Below are 19,690 nucleotides of genomic sequence, written 5' to 3' on the forward strand. Positions count from 1 at the left end.
AATGTATTTTAGGTGGAGAGGTGGTGCTACGCAGCTTTGAAAGGTTAAAAACCCATGCCAAACCCAACTGACATATCAGATTAACATAGTTAAAGCACACCAGCTTTTGTAGTCACAGACAAAAAAGTCACTGATGTGTCAAGCATCTCATTTTGCCACCTTTGATTCCTCAGCAGAAATGACCAGATAAATATTCACAGATGGAATGAAGGCTTAATTTTATGTAAATCCAGAGCTAGAACTCAAATTAACACCTTCTTTCCACAGCAAGATGTCTTAACCGTTTTGCCACTGTGCTCCAGAACAGTAGCGGGTCAAAATAAATTGGATTTACATACATTTAGCTAAAAAGGCCTGCGGCGCTGACCGTTAGCAGAATTTCTTTTTAACTTTTCTTGGCATAAATAGTAGTCGATACCCTCAGGAACGCAAATCACAGATATGTTTATAGTTTCACCATTAAATAATACCTGCTACCTCTTTTCCCTAGGTCAAGTAAATCAAATGGATCGCACCAGGGTCATTAACTCACCCCATATTTAGGCAGCAAACCTGGGGCCCTCAGTTGCTTTTTTGGGTGAAAGACAAAAAACAGCAGTAAACTTCTAAGAGAAATGGGTTTCTTTCTGCTTTTCTGGTCTGTGGTTATGACACCCGGTACACGTAAAATCCCAACGCTTTTGCTCTTGTATAAAATACAGGAAACCATGTAATTTAACAATTAAGTAAATTATATAAAGTGTCTTTATTAAATCAAATTTGGAATGCTTAATTGATGTGCTTTTTCTACTCTATTTTGAAAACAATCCTAGGAGGAAGAAACATTCTTGGTAACCAGGGTTTACAAAATAAACTTCACAGCCCACACTACTTCACTTACAGTAAGAGGACAGCGTGTAAGAATATTGTTAGTTATGTTGGTGATGTCCCAAAAGCATTTCCTGTGAAATTATGACTCAAAAATTAATGTAGTCAATCATCAGTGTGGTTCTTCTCATTAAGCTACATGGGCACAAGTACAGGGACAAGAGGAAAAACAGCGAACGGCAAAGATCTGTACACCAGTTTACCATGTTTTAATGAATTTTACCCGTTTACTTTGTCTAGGAAGGAAACACATCTTAGTCCAACCACCAAGACACAGTCCAGTTACATATAAAAGTGCTTAACAAGAAAGCGATTAAGAAGGATCACAATCCATTACTTTATGCAAAATTCAAATATTAGCTTGTGTCTTCGACCTGCTGAATGCAAATATTATGAGAAGAAAAGTTCGTTTGGTTTGGTTATTTTCTGTCAAACGAGGCATTTGTTAAGCTCTAATGGAAATTTTTCATTGAAGTAGTATAATGTCCAACTAATTAAGCAGCTATTTCGAGAAAGTCTGAGAGGCGATGAAACAGGCTGCGTCGGGAAATATTGTGTGAGAACCTGTTCTGGTGTCCATTTATAAACCACGTGTCCAGGATTGGTTCATGTTCATGTCGGTGTTTGCTGGTTTCCCAACAGAAGTTTGCATGATGGGATCCTTTGCGCTTCTGTAGGCGAGGGGTATGAAATAGAATAGCCACAATTCATCAGACAGGTGGTTCCCACCATCTAATTTTCCATACAACGGTTATCAACAACAAATAGATCAAGAAGGAAGTAACGACAATTCCTACTGAACAATTATTTCAAAATATTGCCTGAAAAGGAAAGTGTATTTTTTTATTATTTCACAGAAACATTAAGTAAGCATCTTATTACCTGGATACAGATTTTAAAAAGTGTACGCCAACAGTAAGCAGCACGATCGTGTGCAGTTTGTAGTTATACCACAATCATTAGCCTGGAGAGTTCTGTGCAGGGTTCTGTGTTTGGTGAAAGGGCATTACAAACAGAAAGACACATGAAACCATCTTATTTCAGCAAATATCAGATAAAGAGAAAACAAGTAACAGTCAGGAGAATAAAATGAAAAGGTGGGATCATGAATCAGGATTCAGCCCAAAAGCAACTTGTTCTATGACAAGAAAATCTGCTCCAATTATCTCTACACCATGAGAGCAGAGCAGACAACCCGCACTGAGGATGACCTGCCCTCCAACAAACACAAAACCGTATTTATTGCTCTATACAACATGTGATCATGTACTGATGGTTTGACTTCACGGACACTGCTATTGTCTGTCCGTAATACGCATGATGGGCACACAGGCCGATGAGCGTTCCTCATTTGTTCTGCTCAAGGCCTAATCCAGACAGAAGAGGCAGGAGGAGACCAGCAGGTCACCACAGTTGTCACATTATCACCTACAGTTTGCCTACAAGCTTAAAATCATGGAATCATAGAATGTCCTGCGCTGGAAGGACCCACCAGGTTCATGGAGTTCAGCTCCTGTCCCTGCAGTGACATCCCCACAGGTCACCCCGTGTGTCTGAGGACATTGTCCAGTCTCTTCTTGAACACTGTCAGGTTGGGCTGTGACACCTCCCTGGGGAGCCTGTTCAGTGTCCAGCACCTCTGGGTGAAGAACCTTTTCCTCATGTCCCACTGACCCTCCCTGGCACATCTGCTGCCGTTCCCTGGGCTCTGTCACTGTCACAGAGCAGAGCTCAGCCTGCCCCTCCTGCTCCTGCTGAGGAACCTGCAGCCCATGAGCTCTGCCCTCAGTCTGCTCTGCTCCAGCTGAGCAAACCCAGGGACTTCAGATGCTCCTCATACGGCTCCCCCTCCAGATCTTCACCAGCTTCGTAGTCCTCTTCTCTATGCTTCTCCTCCACTTTCCCGTTCCACAAACTCAGGACCAAGTTGCAAACCCGGGACGACCTCTTGGCCAGCGTTCACAAGGTGGCTCTGATGTGGTTGAGGCTCCTGGGCACTTCGTCACACACGACAGCAGGTCCTGCTGCATCTGTGACCCAGGTTTGGGAAGCTGCTCTTGCAGACGGCTCCTGGAGAAGCAGAGCTTGCAGAGGACAAACGGGCACAGACTGAAACACAGGAAGCTCCATGTGAACATGAGCAGACACTTGTTTGCTGGGAGGTGCCAGAGCCTGGCCCAGGCTGCCCAGAGCGGGTGTGGAGTCTCCTTCTGTGAGCCATTGCACCCCTGGGATCCTGTGTGATCTGCCTGTGACCCTGCGTGAGCAGTGCTGGGATGGGGACACACAGGGGTCCCTTCAAGCCCAGCCACCTGTGATTTGGTGACAAGCAGCACTGGGAGCTCCCAGCAAGACCCACAACAACCCACGGACAACAGCAAGAAACAGGCAGACAGCAACCCACAGCTTGCCATGAAAATCCCATTTTTGTCCCTTAACTGACAGCAGGGACCAAGCCTTTTCTTCATTTAATGAAATGGAAGCTTTGCGTTTTTTAAACAGCAAAATGCCTCCGCTGATACTGGAAACAATTACTGCTGCTCCTTTTGATAGTCAGCCAAATGCTCTGGTTTTGGCTGGGTTGAGGGGAAATGAGTATTGTGGTTTCTCCTGCTATTTGTGCTGCTGGCTAATGTGCCTTATTTCCCCAACACAATATTCCCGAAATTATGAGTTGTAATGAAGGATCAAGAACATATGCATTCCTGAATATGGGAAATCAGCCCAAAATTACGTTACTACAATCTAAGTTAGGACTGTTTCTGTTACTGAATGTAGCCTGCTCAAAAAGATCTTTCCGAAATGATACAAAAAATGTGCATTGCCACTTGTATTCACCTGACAATTTGCTTAATTTCTGATCGTTTTACCCATATTATCTCTAGGGTTACGGGCTATTTTTACATCCAAAATTATTAGTAGGTCATTTAACACTACAGCCAAATCAATTCTGCTTTCTAATATACCTGACAATATCCTCAACTTGTTTCCTGCAGAGGTGAAAATGTAAGCCCACGAAACTTATAAACACAAGAATACAGTATTTCACCAAAGATTCCAACTTTCTAAAAGACAGCGGAAGAAATGATATTTTTAAAATCTTAGGCAGACTGTGAACGGAAATGAGAATTGTCTTATGGAAAGACAAACCAACACCATCTTATGGGTTTACTCTGGAATTATTCAATGGTACTGTATCAGCACACAGAGAAATTTGTTCCATGAGGAAATATTAATGACATATTTTATTACTTCGCAGTTTTTGCTTACTGATGTAGAACTGATCAAACGTGAAGCCATGTACTTGCAACTCAACATGCACCTTGATCATTTCCACAAGCTGATTTCAACGCATCTGCTGGGGAAATCATTCAAATTTCATCTACCTACAAGTCTGAAGATATATTTGCACACTAGACTTCACCACGACCAAGAGCACTGAATTACGCTGACCTCTGCAGGAGCTGATCAGACCCCTCATTTAATGATTCATCTTTATGTGGTCCCATCCAAAGTAGCATTTGGTGCTCTCTGATGTTCCCAAAATACCTTAAGTGAGAAAAGGTGACACTGTAAACTGAATAGAAAATGAGAGCTCTGTTCCTGGCTGACTGCCATGGGCACAAGCTCTCATTATCAAACGAGCTGCTGCCTTTTCTATCATAAATTGATCTCGAGGCACACACTCAAAGTGTTTTTCTGCCAAACACAATGGAATTGAGCAATGGCATATATACTACCAGGTAATACTTCTACAAGCGTATCATGACTTGATAAACTATAAGAGTTGGTGGAAGGCGATGTGGCCTCTGAAACCGAAACCTCAAACGGCAGAGAAGACCAGGAGCAGGTGGTGGGATCCATACTTATAGCAGCACTGTATAGCTTTGATATGGTGACGTCCTTCTTCAAGTCTGCGTCATGTGCTGAACGGCGCTCCTCCTCAAGTGTTCGTACGGTATTTAACAAAACTCTGGTGAATTGTTGCATCTGCCCAGCTCGCGAAACTCAGAAAACAGCACATTTTCTCACGGCTGTAGGAGCCCAGTCCCATCCACCCACGGTCATTTCTCTCCCACCTCATGGGGGAAGTTTCATCTGGGTCTCCTTTCTCCGACGTAGCGTGCAGAGAGGCGGCTGTAGCAAACATTCCTGATTAGGTGCTCCTGCTTAGAGGCAGACTGCAATTTTTGATTCCTGATAAAACTTGGAATCTGCTCATGCTTTGAGCAGGGAAGCTGACTGCAGAATCCTCAGAAGTGCAACCAAAATTATCCTATGATTGTAAGACAACAAGCAGTACGCCTAGTAAGCATACCCAAGATATCAATACCACCTTGTGCTGATTTTGGCTGGGATAGAGTTAAATTTCTCCGTAGTAGCTTGTGGGGGGGTATATTCTGGATTTGTGCCTCAAACAGTGTTGGTAACACTGGGATGTTTTAGTTACTGCTGAGCTTATCTTCTGATATGGTGTTTGTCTTCCCAAGTCACCTTTATTTCTAATGGAGCTTTCCTGGCTGAACACCCACTGCAGCTACAAAGGCACAAAAGACACTGATCTAATTATCCGGAACTCCAGAATGCATGATTTTTGACTGCTTGGGGAGAGCGTGCGTCTCCTCTAAAGATGAACCAAGTAGGTTTCTTCATCGCTCACAAAGGTCTCTCTCCTCAGACACATCAATAAGTAAATGGACAAAAAGACACAGCTCCTTTTCACATCAATAGGTTTAGCCACAAGGTGAATTCTTGTTGCCCTTGGCTGGACAGTGTTACACCCACGTTGATATCCATAACAAAACATCATGGTCCTCAGCCACTATTATAATATTAATGGCACAGGCCAGCATGAGCTTCACAAACATGTATGGATCACAATGATCAAACCTTTTAGACATATAAAAGAAGTGTAAAATAGAAATTTAAAAAGTAAAATGTATAAATGTATAAAATGTATTTTATACATATGACAGAGTTACTTGCTTCTGTCCTTTTGCACATGTGATATTTCCTGTAGTTATTTTTTGTATGGTGTGTGATCCTGGTCAGTCATTTGAGGGGCAGAAACCTCTGAAAGGTGCATTCATGACACTGACTGCTGTCATCGTCCCACGCAGAACTGGAGAAGGATTAACGAGTTCTGTTACATCTTGGCCACTTATTGAAATCACATTCTGGCCACTCACTTCTTTTACACGTGTTCACTTCGAGGCTTGTTCCTTTCACAGAAATAGCAACATGTGTACACATATAAATGGATGTAAAGACACTAAGGACCTCAGTCTGTGTCTCTTTGGTGCTGGGTGTGCTGGGTACACTATTTTCCAGTGAACAGTTGGTATGTGAAAAGCATACCCTTTCTGCAAAAAAAAAACCCAAGAAAAGCCAAATCCCTCCCTAAATGAAAGATCTATGAAGTTTTAAGCTGAAGAAAAACCCACAAAGAACCTGTGCAACCATGGGCATTGTGTCCTGACATCTCTGACACTCCATTCTGTCTCAACAAAAGCAATTCCTGTCCTAGAGGTTCATCGTTTCTATTTTGCTGACAGCTGCTTTAGTGCTATTCCCCCACCGTCATTGTCCACCTGAAGTTTAATGCACAGGTTCTTAACGAGTACACAGAACAACATTTGTTTTAAAGCTTAGATGCTAAAGGACGCCATAAGTCAGCAGTAACAGAAACGTTCACTTCAAGAATTTGAGATGCATTTCCACAATATCAAGTAGAGCAGGATTAAACATTTGTCTCAACGAAAACGGTAAAAAAAACAAACACATTTTTTGAACAGCTGAGATAATCTGTAACAATCTTTATATATTTAATGACATAGAAGAAGCTGAGTATCAAACCCAGGATGATCAGGCAGAAAGAACACTCGGCACTTTTCAAGTCCTTTCATTTAAAAATTTCTTCTGGTTACCTGCCCTAAATTTTTTCATTTTGCTTGAACTTTCCGCCTTTGCACAACCATCATAAACTATGAGTATTTTCCTTCTTTCTTTTATATGAAAGATGGTGCATCCAACTACAGTAACACTCCCTTTGTGCCTGTTGTACCAACACTATCTGAAAACAAAATACTCAGACTCCATTCTTCATTCAACTTCATATTTTTTGTATTTTTCTAACCAGCTTCATGGATCAAAAGCACACAGAACATCCAAAAAGGTGTCTCACCTAGAACTGCAGCTTACAGTGGATAAACACCACCTTCTATTACATTTAGTGTTTTCCCCTCTTGCTTAAACATCAGCTTTAAGATTTGCTGCACCGAAATTCTCATCAGCCCGTGATGTTGGTACATGTCCAATGAACCAAAATAAATTCCATCTAAAACTGACTTCAGGTTATACAATTTTAAAAACACCACTTTGAAATACATTCGACAAATTTGTATGTACTTTCATGTGAAACTCTCGCAGGCATTCTGACTGGGATGAATATATGGCAGGTTTTATCTTGAAAAACTCACTTAGAATAGAGCCATATATAATGAGGACAGAATTCCTGAATCTAGAAATTAAAAACATTTTTACATACTTTCTCCATTCTGTGTTATGGGGTGTCAGATCTACAGTGAAGTAAAATAAAGTTACTATATCTATATAATTTACACTGCTGGAAAGGGTAAAAATCACATGCATCGTCCCACTCGCAGCTTCCCAGGTTAATTCAGTGAAAGGAGAAAAACTCTTTGTTTTTCTCCTCAAAGATCTTCCATATCTTATCACATACTCACATTCAAGAGGGGAACTCAAGGATTTGGCATCTGCATTGGAAAGAGTAGAGTTACAACCACCCAAGAAGCATGGGAGGCAAAACCCTTAATTTGAGAAGAAATTTACACTATTTGTGGAGGACGACAATTGCTACAGACAGGACAGTGAGTGAGTTAAGAGAAATAACTGCATATTAAGCCTCTCGAAACCCTAAGTAAGCAACCGATTGAACTGATAGTCGTAATACATCTCACAGCGCTAACTGGGTATTTCTGCTGCAGCCATCAACAGAAGATAACACACACCAAAACTCAGTTGTGACTGAGTTGATGAATCGAGCAGCTGGAGCATCTCAAAGTAATTTTAGGTTGTTTGCACATAGAGAAATACAACGCTCTATTGATTTATAATTGAATTTTTTTCCTTTCAAGTTATTCCTATTAAGGACCGACGCAGCTGATACAGCTTTATTAAAAAGTACCGCTATTCTGCTGAATTTTAATAAAAATATTCCCGGAAAACGGAAAGATGCAGGTCTCCTGTTGAAGACACAGAAAGTGTTAAATTCTTTTTCTCAGTGAAGCTGAAAATCCTGTGAAAGAGAAGTAACTCTTCTGGAGTTCTGCAACTAAAGTGAAACAAAGATACTTCAGAAAAGAGGCTTAATGAACACAGTAATCTACATATCTCTGGTTTTCTGAAAAGTCCTGCGGAAACAGTAGGAAAATGCTTTGCCTTTCGTAGGAACTTTTAATAACACTGATGGAAACGTGACCTGAACATTCACAGGACAAAGGTGAAACTACCGGTTGCATCACACATACTATTTATATTCTGCCCAAGGGTTATTTCAATATAATTTTTTCTACTCATCTTCAAGTTGGCAAAACAACAGGTTTTGTCACTACTTTGACAAAAAATAAGCCAACTATACCCCATCTTCCTTGCTGCAAACTCCCTGTTGATTTTGGAGTTCACTACTCTATTCATTGTTTTTAAAGGAGGAATAAGACCAATGATAATTCAATTTTATTTTGCTGTGCAATAGATCTTGGTTATTTATTTTTTTCTGATAAGGAAAAGGAGAAATATGGGAACGGGCACATTTAGATAAAATGTGGATTAGCTGTATTTTTCATTTCAGCTACATCAAAATGGTTGGTACAAAAGTTTATTAAGAACTGAGAGTCTAAACTTTTGCATATAAACCCAGGATGGCAAGAATGGTTCTAATTGAACTAAAGCTGCTGAAGGTTTTATTTTTAAAAAGCTCATGATTAACTCATTGAAACACTCCCCCTACTTCAATTTTTGTCTTCTTTCTAACAATTAGTACCATTCTTTGAATTGCAGCAACTTGCAAGTGCTTTATAAACAACCATCTGCCTTATTGTATCTTCTCTGCTTTTCACTGTTTATCAATTTAAAAATGTAAAACACATTTATCAACACATTTATCAACAATGTAACAAATTCCCATCTGGGTTTATGAGATGCTCATCATTTCTTTCAAGAATCATGCTAACAATAATTATGAAACTATCTCCGAACCTTTTGAGTACTGTCATGTTACTGTGATGAACCAACCTACTGCCAACTGCTGCCTACAAACTACAAGAGTTCACTGAAGCACATCTGACATAATCATTCCAGTAAAAAGTCTTCACAAACGGCAGATTTTGAAAGCGGACTTAGCATATGCAAATGAATATACTGCATGCAACAAAGATTCGTATTTAAATTTAAATTTCCTTAGGTATTATTAAGTGGTCTTCGATCCCCGATAAGCTGTCTGTCCGTCCAACTCACCCACCAAAAAGCAACGCTGAAGATAAACAGATTGTTAAAAGCTGATATATTTCTGAAATTCTAAAGACAGCACACATACATGATTTAGATTCTTCTGCGCTGCCCCTGATAGCATTTTCTTTTTGTTATCAAAAGCACTGGTTCAAAAATGAGTGAAGTAAAAGGACGGGAACCTTATGGAAACATATGACTTTCGGCTTAGGAACTACTATTAGAAAGAAACTCAATACTCTGCCCCATTTTCAGGTGCTTTATCTAGTTTGCTTGAAGCCTTCTACATCATGTTTCTGTTTCACACTTCCCTATCACAAATGGAAAATACTAAGTTAGTATGAAAAACACATGTAACCAATAATGGACGGATTCCTGAAGAGCTGCATTTATAATGGCCCTCAGTGTCCAAAATGTGACTGGTGTCATTTATAGGCTCTTCCTTCAACTGGTATATTCAAAAAGTCTCTATTCCATGTGGCGGCTTCTCTGTTTAATAAGAAACAAGATCACACTTTAATTTACTTTGAAAAACTTTTCCAGTCTCCCTCTTCTGCTCAGCTATTTTTGCCCAAACAGTACTAACTATTTTTGTTACATTTCTTCCATGGTAAAATTTTGCAAAAAGCAAAAACCTTCTGCAACATTAATTAGTAGATGGGGCACGACATGCACAGAACTAGCACTGTCATATGGCTTCCAGAGGAGATCACCCAAAATGGGATTTAACCACTCCCAGAAACAATGATATTTCAGTTGGATGCATTCACCCTACCTGTGAAACGAGACACAAAGTTAAGAAGAGTTTGGTAGGTTTTCAGAGAGGATTTTTGCCTGACCATGAAAGTTGAGCCTTACTTGACTGTAATACAAGACACTGAAAAAATTCTGTTGGCATATGCTCAATGGACACCTATTAAGTATTTGGCATCTAATCCCTTTGAACAGAAGAACATCTCCAAAGAATCCCATGAAAGCAAATGTCCATGAACCCACCTATATATTAGATCTCTATCAATTTATTTTGTCCTCTCAATAAGACAAATTTTTCCAACCACTAAGTAACTAACAGCAAATACATAACAATAAGTCAACGTACACAAACATAATTTTGATTAATCCATGGTGCGAAGCATGTAATTTATTACATTAAAGTCTCACTAGCCAGGAAAAACCTGGAATGTTTACTGATAAACTGTCTGTGCAAAGAAACTGAAACTAGAGAGTGAGGATTTCTACTAATCATCTGCAAATTTTATTTGGAACTTGATCCCGCAGCCCTTATTCACAAGATCAGACCTATTGAGTTTATTCACATGAGCTTCGGTTGCAAGATTGGACCTTAAGTACTATCAGGTGCACGTGCAGCCTATCATCAGATTTTGGTTTATTCATGTAAGAAGCTACCCTTTCAAATGCAGACTACTTAATGCTTCCTTCTTCATTAACTTACATGTCCTCTTCTGCTGCTCTACGCTTTCATTTGTGCTATGTAAATAGCTTCTTTCTCTCAGTCATCCAAACAAATAATGCTCTTTGCAACCAGGGAGGAAATTAGTAGCAGGTGAACGCTTAGTCTTTAAATTATGTTGAGACCAAGCTGTTCTTTAACTTGAAGGAGATCTGGAAAAAAAAACATCCCATTTTACTACTTAGCGATCTCAACTCTGGGTTGTCTTTGTCATAATCCTACATACTTATTTTCCGTCCCCCTACACAAATATTAACCTTGATGGTTACCACTTTATGATGAGCTGGACACAACATCGTTCACGCACTTTAAACCAGTTTATTTAGTGGGACAAGCCTTCTCTGATGGTGTAAAATTAGCTGTATCTTATCATATGGGAAACGTAAGGAATTTCTGACTTATGTGTTCTATTTCTTTGCTTTCTGTACTGTTCTACATAAATATAAGGTATTTTCTTGTACTACGGTGTGTTAACCGTGAAAAATATTTACCAGTCCAATTTGGCTTATGTAAAGACATGTGTAGCCAAGTAAACAGTACAGCACAGGTAAAACTCTCTTCATTAGTGATGGCGCTAACAAAAACATCTGCAAATATTAAATGTCCTTCAAGCAACCACCAAATTATAATCACCCCGTGCTAAAGCTGTAGGAGAGGCACAGAGGGACCGACAAAAACTGATGCCAGAGACACTCCGGTGACTGCAAGAACATGGAAAGAGAAAACGTCAATGTAATCTTTCTCATACGAGATTTCATTATCAACACAACCTATGTGACAGGCAAAAGGTAAAATCACAGCAGCAGAATTTACTAGCAATTTATTTGCAATTCCAGCTAATTTCAGCGTCACAATCAAGGAGGTGCTGAACTGGCTGGTGGCAATTTCAGTAGCCATAATAGCAATTGGGAGTGCAATATAAACGATAAACACAGACATCTACTTAAAATACAAAGAGACACACACCGTGTGAGCCTAATGTTGAGTTTAACCTAGAATCCAAGTCTCCGTAACTCCTGGCCAGAAAAAGAAACATAAATAATTCAACCTTGAACTGAATGGCACGTCTGCAACAACTGAACTGTTGTCACAAAATTGTTCTCAATCGTACTTCAAACTTGCCACATGGATTACTCGGCAGTTAGAAGCAGCTGCAACACCACGTTCTGTGCACTTCTGTTGCCATTTTAATTTTTAAAAAGCAAATGGAGAGGCTCTCCACAAAATTCAATGCCGCAATAGCAATGACTGAACCAGAATCACAGAATTATGAACAGTTCACTAAATTGTCTATTAGGAGCACATATCAAGAGGCTGCAGAACAAATCGTGCGCCTGAAATAACAGATCAATGAATGAAGAATAAAGAGATGTAAGAAGTGGAGATGTTGACGAACCATTGTAATTTGTGAGGAATCAATTTCCATACAGCCAGAGTAATGGCAGAACATCACAGATAGTGAATTCATTACTTTTGACAGAAAAAAAAAATCATGGATTACCAAGAAAGAGAGAATGACGCTGTAACATAAGGCCAGGAAGTACAGCCACTTCTTAAAATTAGTAAAACACAATAAAAGCAGCCCACAATATATATGTACAGTAAAAAAAAAATAAATAGTCTTGGACAGGATGGGTAAATCCTTTAAAAACCAGAAAATCACTATACAATGACCGAGTTAACAATGGAAACACCGAACACTTAAAACGCTTGTGCCTGATGATACAAGTCTAGCCTATTTATCATCTCACTGTAAGCCCAGCTACCTGAGTGTTCGGCCACAAACACATATTAGAGAACTCCTAAAGCCATAGGATGACTTTTCAAAGCAAAGGCCTAAGACCAGGTATTACTACGTCACCTTATGACTTGTGTGGGCTGCTGCTTCGTCAGCCACCGCAGTTTGCTGAGCACATCTTGGCCTAGACTGCAAAACAGCTGATCAGAAGATAGTATGTCGCTTCGGCACTACTCAACACCTGTATCAGCGTGTACATCTACATGTGCCAACCTATGCACAAGAGGAGGTTTTACCGATGTGAACCAGGGGTCTGGCTGGTCAGTACCCCCTGTGTTCTCAAATAACTACAGAAACACTCATTGTGCCAAAAACCGGCAAGGGAGCATTTATAAATTTGTGGCTTCTTGGAAGAACTGTGTAGTGTCAAGCACCTGGTACATAACAGACTGAAACAACATGAGTTTCCTCTTCCTCTAAAAACACAAAACGTATAAACAACTTAAAATGATTAACCCTGTCAAGTTCCTGACCTCAAACCCTTCTTGAATTTACCTGCCCAATACAAGGTGCATTTTCAAAGATGAGTCAAACCTGAACACAGAAGACAACCGTAACCCAGGCGAAAGGCACAAGACACCACAGAAGCAAGGCACCGACCCCACGAACACACCCCAGCTGCTGGTTAACCAAAAATCACAAAGGTCGTTCACACTACTATGCGTTTGAGCTGCGGCATTCACTATTCAGATGCACGGAATGAGGGATTTGATGACACTGCCACTCATACAAGAAGGTGTGGTGGCACAGGAGGCTCCATGGAGACATACTAGTCTTCATAGCTGTGTTTTGTCCAACTAATTTACTTGGAAAACGTGAGTATTTGAACAATATAGACACAAGCAAAGGTCTGCACACACAGACCATGGAATAGGTACCAATCTCTTTCCTTTTGGAATAAATGTCTATCGAATAACTTAGACAACGCAACAGATCAGGCAACAGCGCATTCCTTGTTTTGGAAAAATACATAGAGTTGTGCTGAAAGGACGTGACAAGCAGCAGCATTAGCCCCCATCATCTCCTGCACTGCCACAGTTCTTGCAGGAGTGAGGAGGTAAAAAGCAAAGCTCCTGGATGCCCAGAAGAGCTCTGGCAGGACACAGCACTGCTCAACAGCTGGGCAGCTGCAGCACATCCAGCTGTTCCGGAGCAAAATGGGGTCAGCAAGGCACAGAGCACCAGCCAGCACTCAGTGGACGTCAAGGACAAGTGACAAGCTATTCCTGTTAATTCAGATGGGCAGAGACTTCTGCCACGAGCTCCTTTCTTGAGCCTCCATGCTCGGTGTCTACAGACACTCCCAGAGCCTATGCTGCTATAACACAGAAAAAGCCATGTAATCAGATATTTCTTCAGCTTTAACAAATGCACTCTCAGCAGCATGAGAAACTACATGAAACCATTTGGTGATAAATTTAAGTGTATACTTAATTATCCATCCAAGAAAGTCAATCAAGATGCTTTGTAATAGTTTGCAACAGTGCAGGACTAGCTGTCATTTCAGACATTTCAGTGTTCTTTTTAGTGCTGCGCTAGTCTGACCGAAAATGAGTTAACTTTCCTTCATGCAGTTGGAAACCTTTATTTTTCATAGCTAGTACGGTCATTGTTTGGATTTAGTTTGAAAACAAGAGATAACACCCCAGCACGGAGTTAATGTTTTGAATTGCTCTGGTCTGAGAGCCAAGGACACTCTGAGCTCTGCAAACAGGTATGAGGCAGCGAGGAAAGGGATGGACAGACAGAGCTGGACTGACACCCAGGCTGAGAAATCAGAGTGTTCCAGCCCATTAGTGTCATGCTTCAGATTTAAGGAGAGCTGGGATCTTCTGGTCGCTCTCTTGCATTCTCTTCGCTCTCAGAGACCTGTTTTTGGGGGGGGGGGGTCTGTTCAGGACTTGCTTTAGTTGGGCTGCTTCCTGGGGCTGGCTGCTCAGCGCAGACAAAGTTTGTGAGGAATTGCATTGCGTATCTTTTATTTTATATCCTATTTTATATATAAATATATATATATATATATATATATTTACTAGTAGCATGTTGGTATTTTGTTATTTTATTGAACTGTGTTTATCTCAATGCAAGTTTCTCCCTCCTCTTTCGATTCTCTCCCCTATTTAAGGGGACGGGGAGCATGAAGAAGACCTGCTTTCCTGGAGATTTCTAAACCCTCGCCTGCTCGTGAAAAACAGTGGATTAATTCCTTATTTTGCTTTACCTAATAAACCGTATCTCAGCCCACAAATTCTGAGTCTCTCCCCCATCCTACAGCAGCAGAGTGAGTAAGCAGCTCTGGGGTTGAGCTGCCCATGGGGGGTAAACCGTGACAACAAGACAGTTTAAAAGACAAAATGTCTAAACACGCAAAGTCAAACATATCTCCAAGTAGGCTGAATTAATGTAACAGAATGAGGAAGTGGGGAATAAATGCATTTAATCCTTGCTAAAACAATAATGGTGATGAAAGCAGACAAGCCATGAGGCTAAGGCAGTTCTCGATGACGTGCCACGGTGATTCCAAAAGAAATCACCAGGCAACGTCATATAGTGTGTGAGAAAAGGACTCCACTGTGTGCACAGAACTGTGCAGCCCCTCTCTTGGGCTAAGGAGAGGTTGTGACAGCGCAAGGAAGACCTCAGCACATGGTTCTGCATTCACTGAGATCAGGTGCCTTCCGTCTCAACTCAGTGCTCTGACTCCTGAAGTATGACGAAAAGCACGGCGCTGAAATTAATATCATTTTCACACAGAAAAGGAACCATGGTCTGCTGCTTCTACACCTACTACATCTATAACATCCCTACAAAAAGCCTAGGTAATACCAGAAGCATCCAAATGTGTAATTCATCAACAAAATACTTAACAAGTAATCATCATATCTCTACACAACCAGCTTAGTGGCACGTAGTATCTCCTGGTAACATGAAAAAACCAGCCACTACATTTATCTTTAGCTAGCAAGTATTGTACCTGGAGCTTCACCTTGAGGACTAGAAAGTTAAAGAACATACTGCTCAGTATAATATTCTGTTTGTGTAATTTACATGACATTCTATTTTGAATACATATTAAAGTTAAATTGTAGTATAAATCACATCTAAGGCTACACAATAAATAATTACTGTTAAAGCATTAACCTGCAACAAATCCCAAATACCTTTAGTTAACGACTGCAGCTTCACTAAATCCTTCTTAATATATATATAAGATTAAAAAGTATCATTTGTACACAGAAGCACAAAAACAAACAGTGCACCAATACATATATGTATGCATACACTAACACAATTAATATACCTCTCCAAGAGCTTCATAGCGCTTTTGGTTCCATCTGTGCAAATCTTCACGATAGTTAAATACAAACGGCTCCCCAGTTTTTATGTGTCTCAACTGCCCTTCTGTAAAAGAAACAAAATCATTACATTTTAATATACTTCTTTATTAAAAGTAAGACACATTTAACTGTTTAAAATTTTAAAGGAAGTCAACATCTAAAAATTTGGCCATTACGCATTCCTTCTTTTTTGGTTTTAGGGTTTTTGAAGGGAAACAACTGTAGCAACACAACAAAATGCATTCCCCTTGAATGGTACATATTGCTAGATAAAGCTAACCACAAGTCATGACACTGAAATTACATGCAGATCTTAAATGCCAAACTGCTTCACAGATTTGCTATGGATTAACACCAAAATGTAAACATTAACAGTTAATATTTGATCTGCTGCGTCAATTAGGTGATCAAGTTGTAGCTACAAATCCTCTACTTCAAAACCAACTGCACTTAAGGAGAAATATGAGTACAAATTGGGCTGGATCCTGGAAGGAAAGGAAACGTACATTTTCAAGATCAACAGCATTCCAAGTTAATCTGAAAATAAAACACGTCTGTAATTAAGGTAAATATCTCAACTCCTAGGCACCATGCAATCAAGTAAGAGCTCCCAGGTTCAGGGTGCGCTGAGATTACAGGAGTGGAACAAAGTAGAACACTTGATCAGAGCAAAACCACATGCTATTCTTAGATTCCAACGCGACTTTCTGCAGTTGGCCTTGTTTACAGCAAAATTTTAATAGCGCACACTATCACAGATGAAGCCACGGACTGAGCTAAAATAACAATAAAATGGCAACTTAGTAAAATGCAAACTGTGGAATACAGATACCTCACCAGCAATGTTTCAGCTCATTAGGTAAAACACCAGTTATGGTCTCAAAGCATCACGAAATTGCAGTAAATCAGAGAAACATTAAAAACAGGAATATGCATAAGATTCTGCTTTGAAAGCTAAGATGTCTGCATGATAAAAATAAGGTTTTTCCAAAAAAGATTTCTCCTTGAATAGTATGAAATTGCTGATGTAGTTCACACATTTTCAGGACCTTTACATTTTGATTCTTAATGTTTTAAATAAAATATTTAAGATCTGATATCTCTAATAGTTATGCTTATCTGACATTTTTTTCCAGACCTGTCTCACCTCATGTACAAGACACCAAGGAAATACTTCCCCCCAGCTTCATATCCCTGTCTCAGCTCCAAATATCCTTCTTCTCCTATTTTCATCATAACTCCAACCTCAGTTGCTCCTTCTTAGCTACTTACTCTTCAAGTCTCACATTCAATAGCACATGAAGTTGCTCTTTCCATAAGTGAACCAAGTATCTGGTACATTTTCAATTTGGCTTTCTGGAACCTTTGTCTTCTTCAGGTTCTCTAAATCTGCTAAAAATCTTCCTTGCCATTCCATCATAAAAAGAAGCACAATTATGACTAAGAGTACATGACCGTAGATTTCAATTAAATGTACAAAAGCAAAATGGAGATCTTTTTGCTTTGCTGACCAGTAGCATTTGTAATAGGTTTTTCTGCATTCTGTGGAAATCACTCAGGCTGTGAGGTTAATGACGGAATATTTGATAACATCACTGTAAAACATCATTCCCCAAAATTCAAATTTCAGCCCTTTTTATGAACCACACGTGAACCATTAACTCTGAAGTCAGTAAGGAACGCAGTAGACACTGTGCAGATCTAAAAATAAGGAGCTGAAAAGTGACAGAGCTGAACCCCTCCCATCAAAGAGCGAGCATCACTTTCATGACACTTCTAGTCTCTAAGTACCTGCCTGTGAAAGCCATCAGGGTATTAAAAAGCTAAGTGTTGCATAAATGACTATCATTTAAAGAAAAGCTCTTTTTTTTTTTTCTTTAAAAGTGGAAGATGTAAGACAGGCAGATTTAGAAACTAAAGTTCCCCTGCTCGCAGAACAGGCACTGCAAAGAAGTAGAATTGTAAACGTCCCCGTTTGTCCTACAGGTTTCAAACAGTCCTGAAAGAGCCGTTTCCTGGAGGCTGGTTTTACTTTACCTCCGAAGCCCATTTCTCGTCTGGATTTTAAAATGTATGCACTGGAAATTATAAATACTACTAACTCATTTAACACACAAACTCAGCTAGCTGTAAGTACTTGTAGTCATCACACACTTAGCTGTAATGCAAAACCGTGACCTATACCAGAAGAGTAAGACACGGTCTATGATATTGCTCATCTTTCCATCAATATAAATAGGTGTTTCCCTGTTGGTATTAATGAAATAGCTGAGATAAATTATTATCTAAATAACTACTTTTTTTCTATCCATAGAAATGAATCAGTAACTAAAACATTTTTTAATTGATCGGCCACTCCTTAGTTTTGCTTTTTAATGCTAATGCTACAGAAATTACTTTCAGAATTTTTGTATCAACACTTCTGTGGTAGAAAACAAGGAGTCATAAAGTATGCACAGTACGAAGCTATGGCATTGTATAAAATGAGGGAATTTTGGGACACTTTTATGAAATAAAAAACATTACTTAGCTAGATTTACAAGTCTGTTAACACAAAGGCTTAAAATTTTATCCTCAACAGAAAAGTGTGAAATTCTAATAGGGTCTTACAAGGTATAATTATGGTCCTGATAACCTCTCAACATTATTCTAAGCATAGACTTTACAAAGCATATACAACTTACTTTCATTGAAAACGTACTCAAATCCTTCCAGAGTATCAGGAAACTCAAGTGGTGGCTCATCTTTTTTCATTAGTTCATCCAAGTCTATTCTAGACAATAAATCTAAAAAAGGAAAAGAAAAATTACATAATGCATGCTACGTCTTTTTCATTTCACTATTATCACTGACAAAATGTGTTTGTTCAGATCTGCAGATCTTAAGGGCAGAAGGACATCCTACATATTACTAAACATAGGATTTCATTATGGGAAATCTCATTGCAGATTCAAAGGCTGGATGTCATTGTCAGTATATCTACTTACTTATTTATTTACCTATCTATCTCTAATGTTGATCAAAAAATGTCCAGGGACTGAGAAGCCACCAAAGACACAGTGATTTGTTTCAATGATTCATTACCCTCAACGTTTTAACATGAGCTTACCTAGTTTCGATATCAAGTTATTGATACGTTCTTGTTTGTCTTCTTGAAGAGCTGAGATTATCAAATGCCTATCATCTCACAGGCTTTTACCAGCTGTGATCACAACGCTCCTTAACCTCCCCTTTGATACCAAAACAGACTGAGATATCTGAATCCTCCCCTCAACCGCTATCCTTTAATAACTCTCAAGGTGGAGAAAACTGCTGTTCATTTTATAGCAAGCCATGACATACACATCACTTCAGCTGGGATGGTATACCCTAGTACAGCCTGCATTCAGTAATGTACATACATTAAAATAAGCACAGTCTGCATTCTTTGCCCTAGATTTAAGGATCTACATGTGACCACATAGGGACATCTTTCGCATACATCTAACTACTAAACAATTACCACACACAGATTATAGAGTACAATGATCTCATTGCTCAACACCCACACCACCTGACACTGTCCTTTTAAGATACTTTCTGATTATTCATAAAAAAATCATTAAGAAATTAGTCAGCAGGATTCCACTGAAAATATTTCCCTGCTTCCTCCTAGATGAATTTGAAGACCACACAGACATTCGTTCGGTT

The 19,690-nt window shown here is 39.6% G+C and overlaps 1 protein-coding gene across 5 annotated transcripts in view; it reads right to left on the reverse strand.

Moving 5' to 3' along the window:
- Positions 1-19,690, reverse strand: part of ARB2A (ARB2 cotranscriptional regulator A) — a 264,973-nt gene that overhangs the window by 218,352 nt on the left and 26,931 nt on the right. For all 5 annotated transcript variants that reach the window (XM_065046978.1, XM_065046977.1, XM_065046979.1 and 2 more), the window contains 2 exons: positions 18,685-18,786; positions 15,964-16,064 (listed from right to left, as the gene is read on the reverse strand). In XM_065046978.1, coding sequence (XP_064903050.1) covers positions 15,964-16,064; positions 18,685-18,786 — 203 coding nt within the window. The remainder of the gene's footprint in view (positions 1-15,963; positions 16,065-18,684; positions 18,787-19,690) is intronic.

This window comes from Columba livia, chromosome Z, assembly GCF_036013475.1.
Source record: "Columba livia isolate bColLiv1 breed racing homer chromosome Z, bColLiv1.pat.W.v2, whole genome shotgun sequence".
In the NCBI taxonomy this organism is placed as follows: Eukaryota; Metazoa; Chordata; class Aves; order Columbiformes; family Columbidae; genus Columba; species Columba livia.